Source organism: Phaethon lepturus, unplaced genomic scaffold (assembly GCF_000687285.1).
Source record: "Phaethon lepturus isolate BGI_N335 unplaced genomic scaffold, ASM68728v1 scaffold14955, whole genome shotgun sequence".
NCBI lineage: Eukaryota > Metazoa > Chordata > Aves > Phaethontiformes > Phaethontidae > Phaethon > Phaethon lepturus.
In genome coordinates, this window is record NW_010538588.1 from 66558 (window position 1) to 85642 (window position 19085).

Consider the following 19085-nt stretch of genomic DNA (forward strand, 5'->3'; position numbering starts at 1 on the left):
CAGTTAGAGGGAGAGGCCTTTGGGTGTTGATGCTGATGTGCACGACTGCTGCCAGAAGATTCAAAGTTTGGTGTAAGGTTAAGCGTGCCCTGAGAGCAGCTGAGGGAGTAGTGAGGTGTCTGCTTGCCTGTTTGGCAGTACAGGAACAGTGGACATGGTGAGGTACTCAGAAATGCGCTGAGGGTCTTGAGGGTGAGCCTGTCAGGGGCTACAGGGTCTCTGCTAAAGCCTAAATAGAGGAGACATGGCAAGGACCTAAAATGAACTTTTTCTGTGAAAAAAATTCCCTACAATACAGTTCATTACCTTTTATGGCCAAATGTGTGATAAGGTATGTTTTATATTCGCCAAATACATTATTCAGAATGATGGTGTGGAATGTGCCAAGTGATAGGAAAATAAAGATGAAAAATTAAATGAAAAAATGGTCATGTAGAAATGCTGTAATGACATACTATCCCGTGAAGCTTGCAAATTATGTTTCAATTTAAGCTCAGTTTCATATTTCTTGTGCAAATAATTGTCCACAGTGCAATCAGGAGGTGTTTTTGCCTATGTGTTGAACATAGCAACTTTGGGACTAAAAATGAGAGACGAGAAATGGAGAGATGCTATTGTCTCAGCATGGTAAGACTGGTCCACAGCATAGCTATGCTGCAAAATGATGTAAAGAACGTGTGAAACGTAAAACAATTGCTTGCAGAAAGCTCTCTGGTGACACAGATGGCATTTCTGCTTCCTGTGGGAAAACAAAAGTGCTTCCATGCAAACCAGTTCATTAGGTTTTATGGCTAAAACTATCAAACAAAATATACTTTTTTCCAAATATATTATTTCTAGTGCTGGTGTGCAAACTAAATTTGCTAAGTGAAATTCTTAATAGAAATCTGAAGTTCAGTGTATCTTAATTCTCTATTTGCTCTGGAGAAACCATGGTGCTGACTCCTGGACATGACCTAGGATCCTGTAGAGTTCCCAGGAATATAAAGTTACACTAAATTACTATTTTAAAAAACTTTCCTGGAAAGATTAACTATCTATTGCAGCAAATACAGTATAGTAATGCATTATATATAAGGAATACATATCAAGATTAATTTTTAAAAACTTAATTGAAGGAGAACACTCAATCTACTGGAAATCTGTATTGTTCTTAAGTAAAAGTACTGAGTGGCCCAAGCTTACTCCAGCTTCATGTCTGAAGTTGCAAAGGACCAATGGCTTCGGTGTTACAGGCTGGTAGAAAGTTTAGCATGAATAGAGTAATACTTCTTCAAACACTTTTATAAAAGAATCACCAGTGTAAAACTACATGAATATTAAACAGGAAAGCAGCTAGACTTTCTCATCTCTCTCTCTGGACAGACTAGACATAACCTATAGCTCAATTTGTTCTCTGAGGTTACCTGAACTGGTCTGAACCTATAGGCTGTGGATCTGTTTTAGCTGCTAGATGTGAAACTGTTTCTTGCCATCATGGCCTTAAAGTCTTCCCTTCTTTTTGGCCTTACTTGGACTAAAAGCAGTACAGTATTGCTTGTAAGCATTCTAAAGCTTAATTTATATATCTGGTGTGTTTTCTTGTGTAGTTAGCTATACTTCTCTACTTGTTCTTTCAGTTAGCTGTAGTTTTTGTGTTCTATGTCCCGTGAAGGTTCAATGTAATGGAATTTGCTCCATTGAACATGAGATTGCAGGAAGAAACCATGTGCTTTGGCTTCCAATATGCTATTAAGAGGTCTGTGATGGCAAATGTAAAGTGATTATTCTCACTGAGCATGGAAACACTGTGAATCTGAGATGCAGTTGAGATTCATATTCACATGGGAATATTTTTTAGCTTCCAAAGGCGGTCCAAGGGTGGGAAATGGATGCGTAATAACCAGTTTGGCTTGATGCATGTGCTCAGAGGATTAATGAAACGGGCAGCTCAATTATGTGGAAGAAATAATCACATACTGACTTTTTGTTTCATTGTAGATGAAGCTGTACTTCATCTACCGTAGTAGAATGGTGTGAATCTAGCATGAATCTAGTCAGGTCCCCTCTGAGACTTTTTGCCTACGTTAATAATTTAATTAACAGTCTTATGCTAATATGTGTTTCTTAGCCTTATTTTCTCAGTAACTTTTTGTTTCTGATGCTATATAGTAGTAGTGTTCCACAGCTTTGGAACATGAATTGAATAACTGAATTGTAGGAATAACTTGCTATGTTATTGAGAGACAATGAGCTGACATGGACCACTGTGAGTCTGTGAATAAGTCCCAACTACAACAGGACCCATATGTACATCACAACTTAAATACGTGCTATGCTTTCAGCATCTTTTTAATGACAGTCATTTAACTATTTAGGCCACATGCTGCTCTAGGGAGAATACACTGGAATTTGAACTAATGTTATTCTTTGATTTATATCAGGGCTTAGTCAACATATGAAGGTTCTCTTTTTTTTTTTTTTTTTTAACTTAGAATGGCTGGAATGAGGAATTACTGTCAGACCTATAACCCTTCATCTTTCATTTTCCTTTTCAGGCTATTGTCCATACTCTTGATCCTTGAGGAGAAGGAGACGTTGATAAGAACCTTTAACTATGGGAGATCTCTACAGATCTTCAGAAATAAGAGATAGAGGAGTCAGAGATCCTGATTAAATACTTTATTTTGAAGCAGTTTGTTGAGTATTTCAACTTGAAATTGGATTCTTTCTTATACAGACATGCAAATGCCAAATTTCAGAATATTCCATGATATAATAACAGAGTAGTTGTAGCCCTGATTTAGGTAATGGCTATAACAACACTTACTAAAACCTTGAAGGTGGCAGAGAAAAGGTATAATCTCCTTAGGGTCAGTGCTTGTTTTTTTATAGGCCTTCTGCAGAATTGAGATAGTTATACTCACATTGAAAATGCAAATGGACAATCTGACAATGTACCTCAGAACTTGGAGTTTTTTCCCAAATCTTTGTAGATGAAAAGTTTTATACTTTGGATCTATAAGTTTTAAGATAGATACAGAAGACAAATTGAGTTCTGGGAAGCTTTCTGCTTAGGCAGTTGCATTCTCTTAAACACCAGGAGCTTTGGAATGAATGTGGAGGTGTGTGTAATGTAATGTATCACATACAGACTTTCTTTGGTGCATAATGGAATTATAATTCCAAGGTCCGTGTGGATGCTGGGGGCAGGGAAATTTACATTATTCTCTGTTCTCTCCCAAGTCTGCAAGTACCCTCTGGTTTGTAGTATTGTTCTTTGGAAACCTTGCTCTGCAGAGGTAAAACCTGCATCTCTGGGGCCTAGAAAGTGAAACTGAGGAAGATACCCTCTACAAATACTGCTGTGTTTGATTAGCTGGTGATATAGTAGAGAGAAGTAAATTGAACGGTAGCAGTTTATTAATTTTAATGTGTTTTTTATTCACATGCTATTTTACTGTATTTTTAGTTTTCCGTATGTAAAATATGCAAAGGGCTGATTAATTAGAAAAGTCATTCTTAAATGTAAATCCACTGAACAAAACCCAATCTCTTTGCAGCAGATACATCTAAGAAAAATACTGTTTATTCACAGAGCTTGTATGTGGATATAAGAAAATATACTTTAGTTTGAAGTAGGTGTAAGATGGAAAAATGTTCTGAGTATGTGTGTACTAGTTAACATACAACACTCCACTTAATACCAGAATTCACTAAACTGTGATGCTCTTAGGGGGCACAAGCATATGCTATTCCTGGCTATCTCAGCTTAACAGCTGCAGACAACCTTGAAAAGAATTTCAGTAATCCTTGTAATGAACCTGTCATCTAAGCAGGGAATCTGCTGTTTTTTTCTCTCCAGCAACAGGGTCCTGGAGACCAGGACCTGGGGAAGCTTAGCTCAGGCTGTGGCATCATGAGATTGATCAAGCCAATCTTAACAACTCGCTGCCACTGGAAGGAGAGAGACTTCCTTTTTTACCCCTGCGCCCAGCTGTACAGCCCTGACACCATCATGGCCTCTGGTACCTATTGGGAACCCAGCTTACTGATCTGAGAACATTCCCCCTTAACCCTAATAATAAAAAAATTCCCAGACCAAAAGCCCTAAATATTTTCTGTTCAGAGTCTGGATAGTAGCTGGAGCAGGAAAGAGTCGAGTGGGCATACCAGTTTTGGTATCCGAGACAAAGATGGCATTTGAAGGCAACTGGATTTGGGGACCTGTGATGTGCTCGATTCAGAGAGACTGCAGAGGGGTACTCTTACTGCTTCCTTCTGAGGTATGAACAGTGGGCTATGGAGTGATGAAAAAAGGGGGCTATATACCACTCCCAGAAGTAGGGGGCCCTCCTATGTGGTTGGAAAGGGAATCAGTCCTGGGAGCATATTGCCCGAGAGTTGCAGGGAACAGAATGGGACACGTGTCCAGGAGAAGGCAGTTAGAACAGGCATGAGGCTAAAAGCACGAGCAGAGCTGACAAGACTGGTGGAAAGAGAGGCAGTGGCTGCTGGAGCCACACCATCTTCTCTTGTCTACTCACCAGCCAACACTGGACTCTAGAAACAAATGGAGAGGCAGTGGTGTGGTCCCAGCTGCCAGAGACTCCCTGTGCCAGCCTGTACACAGCTTGCAGTTCTTTACCCAGAGCGAGCCAAGACCACTTCAATCTGTCAAAACCTTTTTCCTACTGAGAGAGTAGTAAGGAAGCTACTGATTGGTGCTGACACATGTATCTTATTCTGGTGGTTCCTCCAGCTGTCCATAGATTCAAGATCTTTGCATTCCAGTTGTCACTGGTGTGTTTTCCAGATGAGCTCCTATTAATTTTTAGTCTGCAGGGTATTGTCCTTTCCTGCTTTGCAGCTGCTCATATTTTGAGTTGGTTCTAACAATAATTTGCCCAACAATCATAAAACTTTCTGTCAACAGTAGCTTATTCCTTAAAGAAAATAAACCTAAATGGCTTTGATGCCTTGCAGGTTATCCCTGAAGAGGCTAAGTTTTGCAAGTGACTTGTGTCTATTTGATGTTCAAGCCTACTGTGAGCTAAAGCCAAGTATTACCTTCCATGGTTTTGACATAGCTCAGATTTGCAGCCCTTTGCCTTCTGTTTACATCTTCCTATTCCACCCGCAGTTCCCCTGCAGCAGCCTATCTTCTGGGATACATTCCACACGAACATGTTCCTGGTTTGAGGATTACTGCTGTAAACTGAAGTCCTGCAGCAGTCTCACAAAGAAGTGATGATTTTATGTGCTAAGGGATTTGCCTGAAACTGTGACTATGATTCTTTCTGCACTTTGTGTTTACTTGTGTTACATTAGTGCAAATGAGATCACAATCAGATTGTGGATTTAGTGCTGTGTTCGTATGTAAGTGCGTTTAAAAATATAGAGAAAAAACTTAAAATTTTGAATTTTCTCTCTTCACCTTTCCTACATAAGGCAGGTATTGCTCTAAAATTACCTAGTTTAGGTAAGTGATCAGTTGTATGAAGTGTCTGTCTTAAAAGATATACATCCTAACTTCATGTTGTGCTAGAACATAGCCTTGAAGTCTAGAAGTGGAATAAAAATTTTAGCTTTTAATTGTTTGTAAGCTTACATAATTGGTATGCTCTCTGCCCCCCATTTTAATGGAGGAATATATAAATGAGTTGAATGGAAAAAAAAAAAATCTTTGAACACAGTTATTTGTGATGTAAGTCTATTATCTAGCTTTATTCTTTAACATGCATTAGCAGATAATTTCCTGTGAAACAAAGGGTGACCTAAGGTATGGAATGAAATGATGTAGAGGATCTCTCTCGAAAGTAACATATTTAATATAATTTTCATTTCTCGTATAATCTCACGTTTTCATGTAACAGACTGGCCACACATACACTATAAGAAATGGTAAAGCTCACTCTTGTGGTATAGTAGGAGAAGTGCAGAAGCAACAGCCCTTTATTCTTCAGTGATTTTTGTTTGCACATAAACATTAGAAGTGACCCTTAAACATGCTGCTTTCTGTAGATGGATACTAGATGGATATTTTCATTCTTCTTCTCTTGATGAACATGGTTTCTTTTGTTCTATATTTCTTTCTGTGGTCTAAGGAACTTTACAGGATTGATGCAGTGCACTGTCAGGCTGCTGGACACGTGTTTATGCTTACAGCACCACTAACCAAAGCGGCTTTACTAAAACTCACTGTTTTTTCATCAATCATGAAGTTACGAATGCAGCCAATGAAGGAGTTGCGTGTAGTCAGGCTGGATGTTAGCAGAGACTCTGGAAGAAGCAAATTTTAGAAAAATAAAAATCAGGGCTCATGATAACCAAAATAATCAGTTTGGTGGCAGAATCTTTTCAATTTTCTACTAACTACAGCTCTGGTGAATCTTGGTGACAGGTCTTTTAAAATGTCTGGCCTAGTGCCAGTGTCCTGGAGGCCATTAGAGTAGGTATGGGGATTTACCTACATTTATGTAAAACTCATGATACTACATAGTCAATGGAGGCCCAATCTTGCATTTTTTGACAACTGTGATTTCCTTTAAGAGAGTAGAGGAATCCCAGGGTGCATGTTTATAATTTCTTTTAACATTACATATATTGTCCTCTGTGTCTGATTTGTTAGTTTGCATTTGGTTTACTGTATTTACATGGTATTAGTTAGCATTATATCTTTGTTGTTGTGAAGTTCATTGTAAGATTTTTCTGTGCCATGGTGATAATAGCATTATAGAGCCAATATATGGCATTGCTTTAGTATTCTATAATTAATGTAGAAATAGAAGGCTCTATTATGAAGCAGAACAGCATTTGCAATTACCACTTCATATTACCTCTCTGGGTAGAGTTCTGTCCTAATAAAATTCCAGTTTGTATTTAAAGAGTGAACAGGCATCTGCACATAGATTTTATTATTCTCCTTAGGCTCATTTTTCCTCCTGGAAGTGTGGGATGGATGAGAACATCACGCACTCAAGCCACTAATCCAAGATGAGCAATATAATAAATTTTGTAGTTAGAGCTGTTCACGATTGACATGCAAGGCACAGAGAAATAATGCTGCATGTTTTCAATGAGAAATGTACAGGAGATGACTTAAAAATCAAATCACGTAGTGTTGATTACAGTTTGTATATGAACCCCAACAGAGTATCTCTGTCTGTTGAATAAGGGAAGTAAATGTAGTAATCTTGGCCCACACTACACAGATGGTCTGTGAGTCACAAATTCACATTACAAGACATCTGTGCAATAGAATTCACTAGACAGAAAAAGAATCTTCTTGTTTTGTCTTGTGTTCCAAGACACCATTGCTCGAAGAAGACGAAAGAAGCCTACCAGCAGCAAAACCTTGGGACTCCAGTTACAGTGACAGGGAGTTTCCAATCTCATAAATAAATAAAGTTCTTAAAAGAACGTTAAGTCCGTACTGGAAAGTAAAGTGGAAAAAAGCTATTTTTTTTCCAAGCTAGCTGACTTCTCTACTGAGTCCATACCTGACCCTCCAGCAACTGTGAATGTTTTCATTTCAATGAAGCAGCACTTTTTTTCCTTTGAGAACTCGAGGCAAAACATTTCTGATCAGCTCTTGAGCCTTTGAATTTTACCAGGTTGTTCACATGAGATATGTTTTCTTCTTGAAATGAAAACTAAGTCTATGCGCTTTCTCTGGAATCTCTGTTGAAATTTGAGAACAATGTACCAAAAAAAGCTGCCAAAAACTTACCTGGTACACCTCCAATAAACACTGGCTCCCTGTGGTCAATTGCCTTTGGATTTAGTGGCCCTACCACATGGTTGACTTCAGAGTCTACATCCAGCTGCACCACATTAGCATCTCTAATAACTGAAAGGAGAAAGAACAGCTATCAAGAAGATTGTAAGAACTAACACATGAGATTTCTGTGACAGACAGGAGTATCTGTTTGGTTCGAGTAGTTTGATTTAGTGTTTGCAAGACTGGGCGTGAGCCATCAGTACCAGTGACAGTATGTGGGCGAATTCTGGCATAGAGCAGGGCCAATGGCAGATAAGAGTGTGGGAGCACGGGAGCTTCTGAGTGGGGCTCTTGATTCCTGGCAGCTGTGTCTAGGCTGCAGGGTATGAGCATACAATGGCATGTGTCTTAGTAAAACTGTTTGCCAAATCATTCCCAGTAGGGGATGTCTTAGAATGCAGTGAGGTTTCCTCCTTGCTTGTGTGCCTGGGTTTCCTTCAAAGGGAAACCAGAAGGCATGGGGAAAGGGTGCACACTCAGATCTCCTTTGGATGCGACACTGAGAGGCATCCTAAGTCAGCATCTAGGCAGGAAGGCAGGGGAGTTCAAAGTACCTGGTGTTTAGAAGTACTCTTTGACTTTCAAACCTGGGAAAGAAGAAAGGCTGGCTGGTCCAGGGCAAAATCCTGACTGTAGAGATACCTCTTTGTAAGGCAGGGGCTCTCCAGATCTGTCCTGTTATTTTCCCTTTAAGGGCAGCATATACTTGTGCTTACTACATTCTACCAACTTATTTAACCTCTAATTGGGAAAATAATAATAGCATCTGGTATGTGACTTGGGAAAGGTTGCCAACATTTCAGCTAGGCTGTCTTGTGTTCTTTGAACAAGGAGCTTCCACCTTTGCTTGTTCTTTGTAGGGACTTGTGCTTGCCCTCTCAGGAAGCTCTACGGTTTCTATATCTGAGAGAGGAATACAACTGTCTCACACAAATTTGTGTCTTGACAGGTGAAAGGGAAGAACTGAGAATATGACTGCATTCCCAGTGTACTAGCCTGTGGAGGGGGAGACCGTTTGGGGCAGGAGAACTGGGCTCTGTCACCCTACTTAGGGGATGATCATGTTTTACTGACCTGCAATTCGGTGCCACCTGCCATCGCAGAGACTCTGTTTCAGTGTCACTGAAGTTGAAAAATCCCTGATTCCATTATTCAGTTTCACAGTAACCTGGAGGAAAATAATGTAGTCCTCACTGTAAACTCCCTCCTGTTTTCTCGTTTCCTTCTGTTATAATAATGCTGTAATTCCTGCTCAAAACATGTCTAGTATATAAGTGAAAGAAAAACACTTTCATGAAATTCTTTAAAATAAATCACCTTTCTAATGCACAGATTTTTTTTTTTTTCAGATTCAGTAGCTCTGCAATATTTCTGATCTGAACTCAAGGAAGAGTTCAAGAAAAGATTAAAAAATAACAGCTAATTTCACTCAAATTTTCTAGTACTGCTACTCTATAGTTTCCTGTGTGGTAAATTAGTGTTTAGAGGCATCAGATGATGTTTTGGCATCTTGCTAGCCACTTAGTAAGGAAAACAGTCATTAAAAAAACCAAGTATAAACAGACAACATGTGAGAAAAGGATAGGGAACTTAGGAATGACTTTTAAGTTACTTGTACAATTTGCCGGCAAATCTCTGGCAGAGCTAGAAAGTGAACCTAATTCTGAATTTAATCTCTGCTTTAGTTACGTGGATTAATATCTTTCTGGAAATGGTACGTGCAGCATAGTGTCCTTATTGCAGGGCACCAGATTCCCAGCGGTGATTGCCAGAGAACTCCAAATGCTGTGTCACTCAGGCTTTTCAAATGTCTAAGTTGTCCCTGCTAATGCTGGCACCTTGTTGACCGAAAATGTTGCAAGGAAACAACTTCTATTTAATTTTAGAGGATCTCTGTTTCAATATAGTTGTAACTAAGAAATTTTTAAACTTTGTTTCCACAAAGACACCAGCAAACAAAAATGAAGTGGTCCTCATGTTCTCTTTCATCCACCCTTGCACAAAATATATAGAAGCAATTAAAGCAAATGCAAAATCACGAAAGTGGCTCCTTAACAAATCACACAGGCAAGCTGTACTGACAGAGATGCCTAAATTTAAAAAAATGAATTAAAGGGGCTGATTGTTCTTATTTGTCCAGCAAAATAAGTCTTTGCTAATGCATTCAAAAAGAGCAGATAGTTAACGGTAAAAAACACAAATGCTTACTAAGAAGGTAACTGGCATACCTGTTGCAGTGACAAGCAGAGAAGAGCTGCTTTTCCAGGGTGAATTTTGTTTATGAGTTGCATATACAGGAAGTGAGGTTTGAAGCAGTAAGTGAAGCAAAATCTTTTGTTAGCCCAACTGTTGGAAAACCAGACAAGTTTCTGGACATGCAAACCTTCCATCAGCTCTTTACTTAACAAGTACTAGGCTGGACCACTTGTATACATATAGATGCAACCTTTAAGTGTGGCATGATACCTAGTGATGCAAGGTGCTTTAAGTTGTTCTTTGTTAATTCACCAGGGACTAGCTACAGCTGTGAGAATGGGCTTTATCTTACCTGATCAGCTGTCAAAATTTAGGTGCCTAACTGAAGCACCTGATGTCCTCTTTATAGTCAATACAGAAAAATAGATTCTCTGAATGACAGATCACTTAGGCATTTATATTAGACATCAGCTTTAGGATAGGGTGAATCACCATGTTAAACTGTCCACTCAGTCACTCTACTGTAGGTTCCTGTTCTGGTAAGAGAGGTGACAGCATGTTTCCTCAAGTGTTGCATTTCTAAGCAAGGTACAGCTAGCCTCACTTAAATACTCTTCCACTTTTGTTGACAGTTAGATACTGGGTAGTGCATTGCAGTGGTTAAAGAGTATTCACACTGCTTAGTCTCTTGACCATGCCCTAAGTTTCTTTCCTGCAAAAAAGAAAAAAAATTATTCCCCTGCTCTAAACCTTTGTTTGTTTTGTCCACTTACACTGCAACTTATTACTGTATGTGTGCAACGTGTAGCATGATGGGATCTAGATTTTAGTGGTGAACATAATAAAAAAATAGCAACAGCAACAACTGTCTGGTAAGTTCATCTCAAACCTCTCATTCAACTGACAGCCTTACAAAAATCCAGAGGCTCTAGAAACCAGATCAACAGACAATCAGAACTTTCCCTCATTCTCTCCATCACACACATATATGTTAAAGCAAGAAGAGACTGAGCGCAACTCAGACTTCTCTTTTAACAAACAAGAAATAAAAATTCATCAACAGTTACCTTACTTGTAACTCTTATACATTTTTAATGTGTGGATGAAAGAGCAACACCAAAGAGTCAGTGCTCTCGCTTCTTTTCAACTGCTCATTAAATATTTATAGTTGGCATCAGTAAAGTGATGTGATTTTGTCTTAGGTGTTGTTTTTTGTATTTTAAGAGAAATATCTAGGTTGCCTGATTTAAGCAGTTAATATATTTAAGAGAGAAATAAGAATCAATGAATGGCAAATTTGTAAGACAAAAGCTGCATATGGCAGAGTCCAAGTAGGAAGGGAGGGAACCAGTGAAAGCACTGGAGGAAATGTGACCTTCATTATACCTGTCCATTTCTCATGTGCATATTCAGGTACTCTCCATTCACACTGTGACCGTGCAGCAGAATTCCTGAGCTGCTTCGGGGACGTATTTCAAAAACAACTTCAAATTTCAGGCCTAAACTGAAGGATTCATCTGTGAGGGAAAAAGAGTAACATTATTTTTGTACTGAGTTAGTGATGAAATTGTACATCTACTCGCAGTCAAAAAGGAAGTTCAAAGCCCCAGGCTGGAACTTACTTGTTCTGTCTTTAAAACTATTGGAACACATGCCAGTACACATACTTGAAGAGATGGCACAGTGTGCTGGCAATGACCCATTTCAACTTCTGTTTTGATTATGTTTGTTTGAGGTATTAATAAAGGTTTCTTTATTTTTTCTTATTATTTTTAAAAAATGTGTTTTGTTTAAAAATATTTCTTAGCAATGAAATGGACAGCAGAAAGTAAATGATCTGTATTTTTTGGCAGTTTCTTATTGTGCAATTTGCTAGACATTCAGCAGTCTTTCTACAGTGAGTGGGACTTTACTTGAGCTTTGATGATTCAGAAGAAGAAACCCCCTTTTTCAATCTGTTGGCAGGCCAGGGAGCAAATTAGAAACACTGCCTAATTCTTCGTGGTGTTGCCAATGAATAGGGTTATGCAGTTTCCTTTCCTGTTCAGGTCAGAGCCTATGTGACCAAAAACCCCTCGTAAAACACTTCCTGGAACACGGGCCTAAATGATGGAAAAGATGTGTTGCATCATGCTGTTTATTATCAAGACATGCAGAAAGCCTTTCCTTAGGGTTTTTGAGTTACATGTTGATTTATTAATTAAAAAACTAAGGGATGACCATTTGCTGGTATACTTGGTCTTAGCCACATTGACTTCTATAAATCTGTGATAATTTTTACCGTATTATAATCTGTTCCCTTGTCAGATTATTCTAATTATTTGAAATACATACAGATGTATTTATGTAACAACTTGTGAAGTTTCATGGTGACATTGTGACCTGTCAACATCAGCTGCTTACCACAATAACAATCTGTATCTAATAATCCTTGTAAGTCACAGCCTCAGAATTACCACACCCTTTAGTGAAATAATGCCATTCTGAAGCACAGTGAATACTACAGTCTTATTATGGGATACATTGTTTTAGTAGTGTATTACCAAGGACGACATATCCTCCTTCTGATGAAAAGTATGTTCCTACTTCTGATGGGCCTTCAAAGCAAGGCGTTACACTAAATGTCTGCGAAGCTGAAGTAAGTGATCTTCCATTGAGCTGTAAATTGCTGAGACAACCACTAAAACTGTAGACAGAGTTAATCTGAGGGAGAGAAAAAAGCGTGATTAGTAGATAAACTGCTTGTGGAAGGAAATAAACTCTTCTGTCCTTATTTGTACGTGTTTATGAGCTGTAAGGCTGTGATTGTCTGGTGCATCAGTTTTGAGTTAAAAAGCAGTTTACAGAGAAGACAAGCAGGACAGATGCTTTTCATAGCCTCTCGGGTCTCTCTGATGACTTGAAGGTAACTCCAGCTTGTGTTGTTTCTCAAACAATCCTTACTAAACCGTGAGAAACAACGCAACTAGAGCAGGGCAGTGTTATACATACCTCACACCCTCAAGGCAAGACAGAGGTCTACTTTTTCTGAGTAGTGTATCTGTCTTTTTAGGCCCATAACACTAAAGATTACCTTGAAGGAGACTTGGTTATATTCACTTTTAGTTTAGCACTCCTTTCCATATACTTCAGTGTCCAAGATGTAGAGCAGAATCCTGACTTCCAGGTGCTGTCTTAAAATAGAGATACTAAGACAACACTAAAATCTCTCTGAAACTCATCTGTATCTCAGACCTTCGGGTGGAACTGATCTCACCTGACTTTACCCATCTCATCTAAGCTTGGATGTCACTAGGATTTCTCTGTTCCTCAGAGACTACTGGATTTCCAGTTGCTGCTGCAAGTCTATGGAAGCCTACCCCAGCTACCGCCAGCACAGCCCTGTGGGAGCTTTGCTATTCACTTGAACTGAGCTGCGTGCCCCTCAATATGCTGAGTATTCAGATCATAATATGCTTTGCCTGAACTCACCCCTACAGTCAGCTTTTTCATTAGCTGTACATAGAGGTATGGGATAATGTAATGGGTGTCTGCTTTACCTGGATATTTTTTACAGCTTTTCCTGGAGCTACACCCCCAATATAGAGTGGTTCAGTGACTTGCCAGGTATTAGCATTACCGCCAAAAGGCTCTTCCAGTACTCGGAGACCATCAATTATCAAGCGACCAGTATTTTTGCCTCTAATAAATATCACCTAGAAAGGGAGGAAAAAGAAATTTGAAGATTACGTTCATCTGTTGAGGGAATGCTCCTGTGCAGTGGAATAAGATAAGAAGTTTGAGAAGAAAAGCTTGTGAATGATACTCTACAAGCCTGTTTTATTAACTGCCAACATTCCTTGATGGACAACCCTCTTTTTTTCACATTCATGTAAAGGCTAGATAGTAAAAATGCTGTCTTACATTTTGGTGCACAAGGCAGAGGTAATCAAGGTGTCACAAGGTCTACTAAGATCTGCCCATCTTATATTCACATACGTTCATTGCTACAGTATATCACTGTTAGCATTTTCATGGTCTTCACCAGTTTTATGGTCTGGATTCATCCAGCCTGATTTTAACACTTAAGTGCTCGAGTTTGGAGCTTAGTAACGGTAGAATTCCTCTGTAGTCAGTGAGGAGTGAAAGGTACCTACAGAGGGAAATTCACCTTGACCTCTAAAATCATCTTTCTATTTTCATAGACCACAGAAAGACCCTAAGACAGCTGTACCCCTTGCTTAGGAACTTCAAAGAAATTTGCTGAACAGAGTTATCCTAGTCCTTTCTTTCCTAGCTAACTTAACTCCTAATTGCCTCACTGTTCTGCCTGTTTCTGTCACTTCTGTTAGTGTTGGGAATTGCTGGATTTTTATAGCTGATTCACTTTCCTGTCCCTGGTTAATGACTTGATAAAATGCTGCATCGAAGATTTAAAAATATTGGCAGAAGTTTCTCAACGTATAGGTGTGGTTATGAACACATGAATGAAAACTCCCTGAGCTGTCACATCAGCAGTGTCTTTACTGCAGCCTTGATAGCATGTGTCATCATAATGATTGCTTTCTTTTACTTACATTGTGCCAGAAGCCATCATTGTATTTCTCTTGGCTCTTGATCCTTATCTTCTGATGACCAGCATTAAACATAAAAATTAGTCGGCCATGAGCAATGAAAAGGGCCATGAAGTTGGTCTCTTTTTGGTCCGAGACGTAGAAAATCATTCCATGAGATGAGTGAGTTTTCAGACTGATAGAGAACTGAGCTCTGGCACATAAAAACACAGTATTAAAATTAGAGCAGATATACTTGACTGAAATCAAACTGCAGGTAGAGGAAGATTGAGATTTTCCTCTCATCCAAAGGAATATACATCTCATTTATGGAAGTGCTGTTTCTGAGAAACATTCCATACTGGTTTTTGGAGTAGAAGTTAAAATTGGAGAAGAAGCTGCCTTGCAAGGACATTGTTTTCAAAAATTAAAATCTCTGGAGTGAATAAAATCAATACAGACCACCAATAACTGACGGCATATACACTACATTTCCATTCCTGTTGAACAGCAAAGTTGGGGGACTTTTTAACTGTGACGGCATGGAGGCCGGACAGTTCACAAATCTTTAATGTTATTCCAGACTCACTGCTAATCTTCTCCTTCCTTGTAGTTTCTTGTGAAGTTCAAGACAACATGGCAAGTTATACCAACTTGGTTTGACACTGTCAACAGTGAAGATATCTTGAGTGATTGGTATAATTAGTTTAGGTCTAAAATATGGCAAAGCTGTCCTTTGTAGTGTAGGACAGTGCCAAAACTGATTAGTCGTCCTTCTTCTGTCAGGTAACTAGCCTAGCTTCCATTCTTCATATTGCCTGAAGGATCTATATGTGCCCCATAGCATGTGTGTGTACATTCCCACACACACTTAGGTCCTTGCTGCTATTGGTTGTTTTAAAACATCACAAGTCATTGTTTTTTTAAAATGCACATTACAATGATAAAGCTATAATAACAGTTGTAAAACAAATATGTCTTGTAGGGATGAAGAAACATATTAGAGTTTGGGATTTCCTTCTTCATATAGGCACCATGAGGACTGCCCTGAGTAAAACACTATTGAATTAAAACAAACGTAATGCTTTTTTTATTTAAGTCAGGAAATAGCACTCAGTTAGTGGTCTGGTATACTTCCAGGAAGTGCTGTGTTGTTGAATGTATAGTCTTTCATGGAAAGTATTAAACCAAAATCCTTTGTTGGTCATAACATACCATATGGCATATTCTATGAGAGCCTGAGAATTAAATGTCCACAATACCTGGACTCATTATTAATTACTTGTATTTCCATTATGGCTTGAATTGGACATGGTTTTCATAGCTTTATGTCCTACTGCACCATGTAGATTCCTAACCATTAAACAGCTGCCAAGGTCCCCTCAACAAATAACAGCTTCCTTTCTTGGTGAACTGTTGTGTTCGTTTCCAGCTCTGATCTAATGCCATTGCCTCTTGCATAAAGAGGCTGATGGTGCATTGCCTGTATAGAACTAACATCCTACAAATAGGGAAGGAGACACATTTTGTTTCTATACAATGCAGATGAAGACTTCACAAAAGGGATGTAACTGGAAACACATTGTATTTATTATTACTCAACTGAAACACCTTTTAATATATCTGTCTCCTCCCCAGTCCATTTAATTTTTATTTGTAAGGTCCCTTTACCTTTCACTGAAATCCTTTGGTATGTGATCAAATTGTTGCCGGCTGTTTGCTGTTCCTCCAAACTGATATGCATGTTCAGTTGCCTTGGGATTCATGGGCAAATGGCACTGAGGGTCTCTTTGCATATTCACTTCTTGATACAATTTTTTGAGGCCAGTTGAAGGCTGTGAAATCTTGTCTTTATCTCTTCCCACCTTCATAGAAAGAGAAGCATTAACCAGAAATTTTAACAAAGATTGAACATAATAGAAATAAAAACATCGTTTATATATAAGCTAGTAATATATTTTTTCCTTACAAAAATACCAGGAATGGTTCCAAGTCAAATTTTCCATGAACAGATCAACTATGGATGCTGATTTAGGACAGAAGAAGAGATAAACAAAATGCTTGTGTAGCTAACAATTACAGTTCAATTCTTTTGCAGTTTTCCTAATTGAATCTTTTCCTTTCTGCTTTTGATGATGTCAGCTATACTATAGGCATAAGAGGACATGCTTGGACTAGAAGTTCTGCATGCTGAAGAGTTTTTTTTTTTCACATTTATATTAATGCATGTTAATTGTACCCAGTAAAAAGAGCCACACAGAAGTAGCTGAGAACAGAAGTAAGCTTATTGCCTTTAGGATATAGAAGAATTCAAGAAGGCTTGTTTCTGCAGTACTTTTTTGAAGATGTCATAAATTTTGTTTTACAGTTTTAGTAAGAGAGAATGATGCAGGTGTAGGCCAGATAGATTGGGTCGGGGCAGTCATTTGCAGTGATGGAGCGTGTAAAAGAATAGGATCCTTTCCTTCATATATCTGAAATACTCTTCATGTGGTACATTTTAGATCCATGATTTGGAGAATTCCTGATGATGACACAGTGTGTATCAACTTTGGAAGACTCTAGGGTGTTACTGGGACAATTTATATCAAACCTTTTTATTACGGTTTTCTTTGACTTTTGATGAGTTTTTTCCTTTCTTATGGAGAAGAGCAACTGGAGGAGATTCAACAGGGCATCCATACAAAGAAGTCTGAACTTTCTCAGGGTACTGCTGGAAATCTTCCACTTCAACCTCTCGATCCAACCTGTGTTTCAAAGAGGGGATGACAAGAATAGCTTTTTTCCAAGTTGTTGGAATTGTCTTCATAAAAATAACAGAATTTTACATTTATAGTTTAAATGATGTTTAGATTTTTTTTTTTTTCATTCTTGGATCATGGATAAAAGTATAGATTTATCAGTTAATGTTTGGGTAATGCAGGCAGCCTATACTACTCTGCCTGTTGTATCCATGCTTGCATTAACAGAGAGTCTCAATCCGCAGCATCAAGTTCACTTTAAAGTCTTCTATTTAAGAACATTTCATAAAGTGATTAAGATCAACAAGTTCTGACCATTTTCACATGACCAGGCTCCTAACTTCCCCAGCTTCTGTGACATGCCTTAATATAATTTTGTTTCAAAAGCTGAAAGCTACGTAATATAAATGTAAATTACAGCTATGCAAATTACACATTGCACCAGGTGCAGTACTGAAAGCTGATTTACATAAAGTTATTCCCACTTTAACAGTATCTTAACCTAGCAGGTCTGTGCCAACAGATTCCGTGGCGAATAGGGTAAGAAACTTATTTACACATACTGTCTACCCTCACAAAATGAGAGAGGGATTTTCATTTTGACAGTAAATCAGTTCTCTTGAGCTACTATCCGAGCTGTCAGGCAGCAACTGCCTGGTAAAGTGTTTGGGAGGATGCTACACACCTAGTGAAGTAAGCGTTGCTTATGCAGCCAGTGAAGTTGGCTTGCTGCGTTCTGAGGGGAGAGCCACCAAAATAAAACTTCTTGATACTGTCTGGACTTTTCCCTGCTCTGTCCTTTGCTGCATTCTTCTTGCTTTGTTTCTTGTCATCAACAGTCAGCTCATATCTGCAAAGGCAAAGCATCCATTTTGTAGGCTAGTTTTAGAAACATCAATGCCAGTTAGACAGCACATTACATGCACCCAAAATGCTCTACGCTGTGTATACGTCATTGAATGGTAGTGCTCAAAGTCATGAGAAGACCTTCCCACTTCCAGCTGTGCAACAAATAGCAGCGCAATTAACCCACTGGCAAAGTTGAGTCCAGAGACCCATGGATTTCATAATATCCTGCGGTTAATTGTGAAGGCCAAAAAAAATACAGTCCACTCAGTGAAGGTAGATAAACTAAGGGATTACTAATAAATGGATGGAGCCACCATTTGGGTAATATGAGATCTAAGCACATGCTAATCCTTCTTCTTTATGCCCCGATCCCTTTTCCCTTCTTTTTCACCACAGTACACTGATGTTTGAGCTTTTTCAATGTTTTTGACCTAATCTTATTTTGTACGCATTAATTGCTGCAGAACTCAGGAAGGATTCTATTACTTTTATCAGAAACTGAGTATAACTAAAGCATCAGACATTGATCTCGTTTGGCAAGTTCAGAGTTCAGCACACTCAGGGAAACATGACAGTCCCCAATGCTATTCCAAGGCACCTTTTCACACCTTCATCTTTTCAAACTATGTTTCTTGGGTGTCAGAAGTCATAGGTATGAACCTCCATTTCCATTAGAAAACTGAGAATGACCTGGTTGTACCTGCATAGGCAAGATTCTTGAAGAAATATGCTTTGATTATTTGACCTTCTAAGAAATTTTTAAACATGGAAAACAACAGTAAAACATACCAATAAAACAATGATGTCAAGTTTTTTAAGAAGCAGCTAGAGAGACTTATTCCCTACTGCTGTATTTAGTCTTACATTTGTGTCTGTCAGTGCTAAAAATATTTTGAACGTGTTCCACTGTATATATCCCAAATGAATGCTCTTTGTAAAGGTGCCTCAGTTACTTCAGGGTCAATTTAGGATTACTTTTACAAATCAGAACAATCAATCCTGCTG

General features: G+C 38.7%; 1 protein-coding gene across 1 annotated transcript in view; it reads right to left on the reverse strand.

Moving 5' to 3' along the window:
- Nucleotides 1-5678: 5678 nt before the first annotated feature.
- LAMA4 (laminin, alpha 4) overlaps nt 5679-19085 on the reverse strand; it is a gene marked incomplete at its 5' end in the record, with an annotated part of 61378 nt that continues 47971 nt past the window's right edge. Inside the window, 10 exons of the mRNA XM_010286876.1 lie at nt 5679-6261; nt 7712-7831; nt 8837-8930; nt 11345-11475; nt 12502-12661; nt 13498-13653; nt 14515-14704; nt 16162-16355; nt 17084-17237; nt 17917-18081. Of these exons, the coding sequence (XP_010285178.1) occupies nt 6116-6261; nt 7712-7831; nt 8837-8930; nt 11345-11475; nt 12502-12661; nt 13498-13653; nt 14515-14704; nt 16162-16355; nt 17084-17237; nt 17917-18081 (1510 nt within the window). The remainder of the gene's footprint in view (nt 6262-7711; nt 7832-8836; nt 8931-11344; nt 11476-12501; nt 12662-13497; nt 13654-14514; nt 14705-16161; nt 16356-17083; nt 17238-17916; nt 18082-19085) is intronic.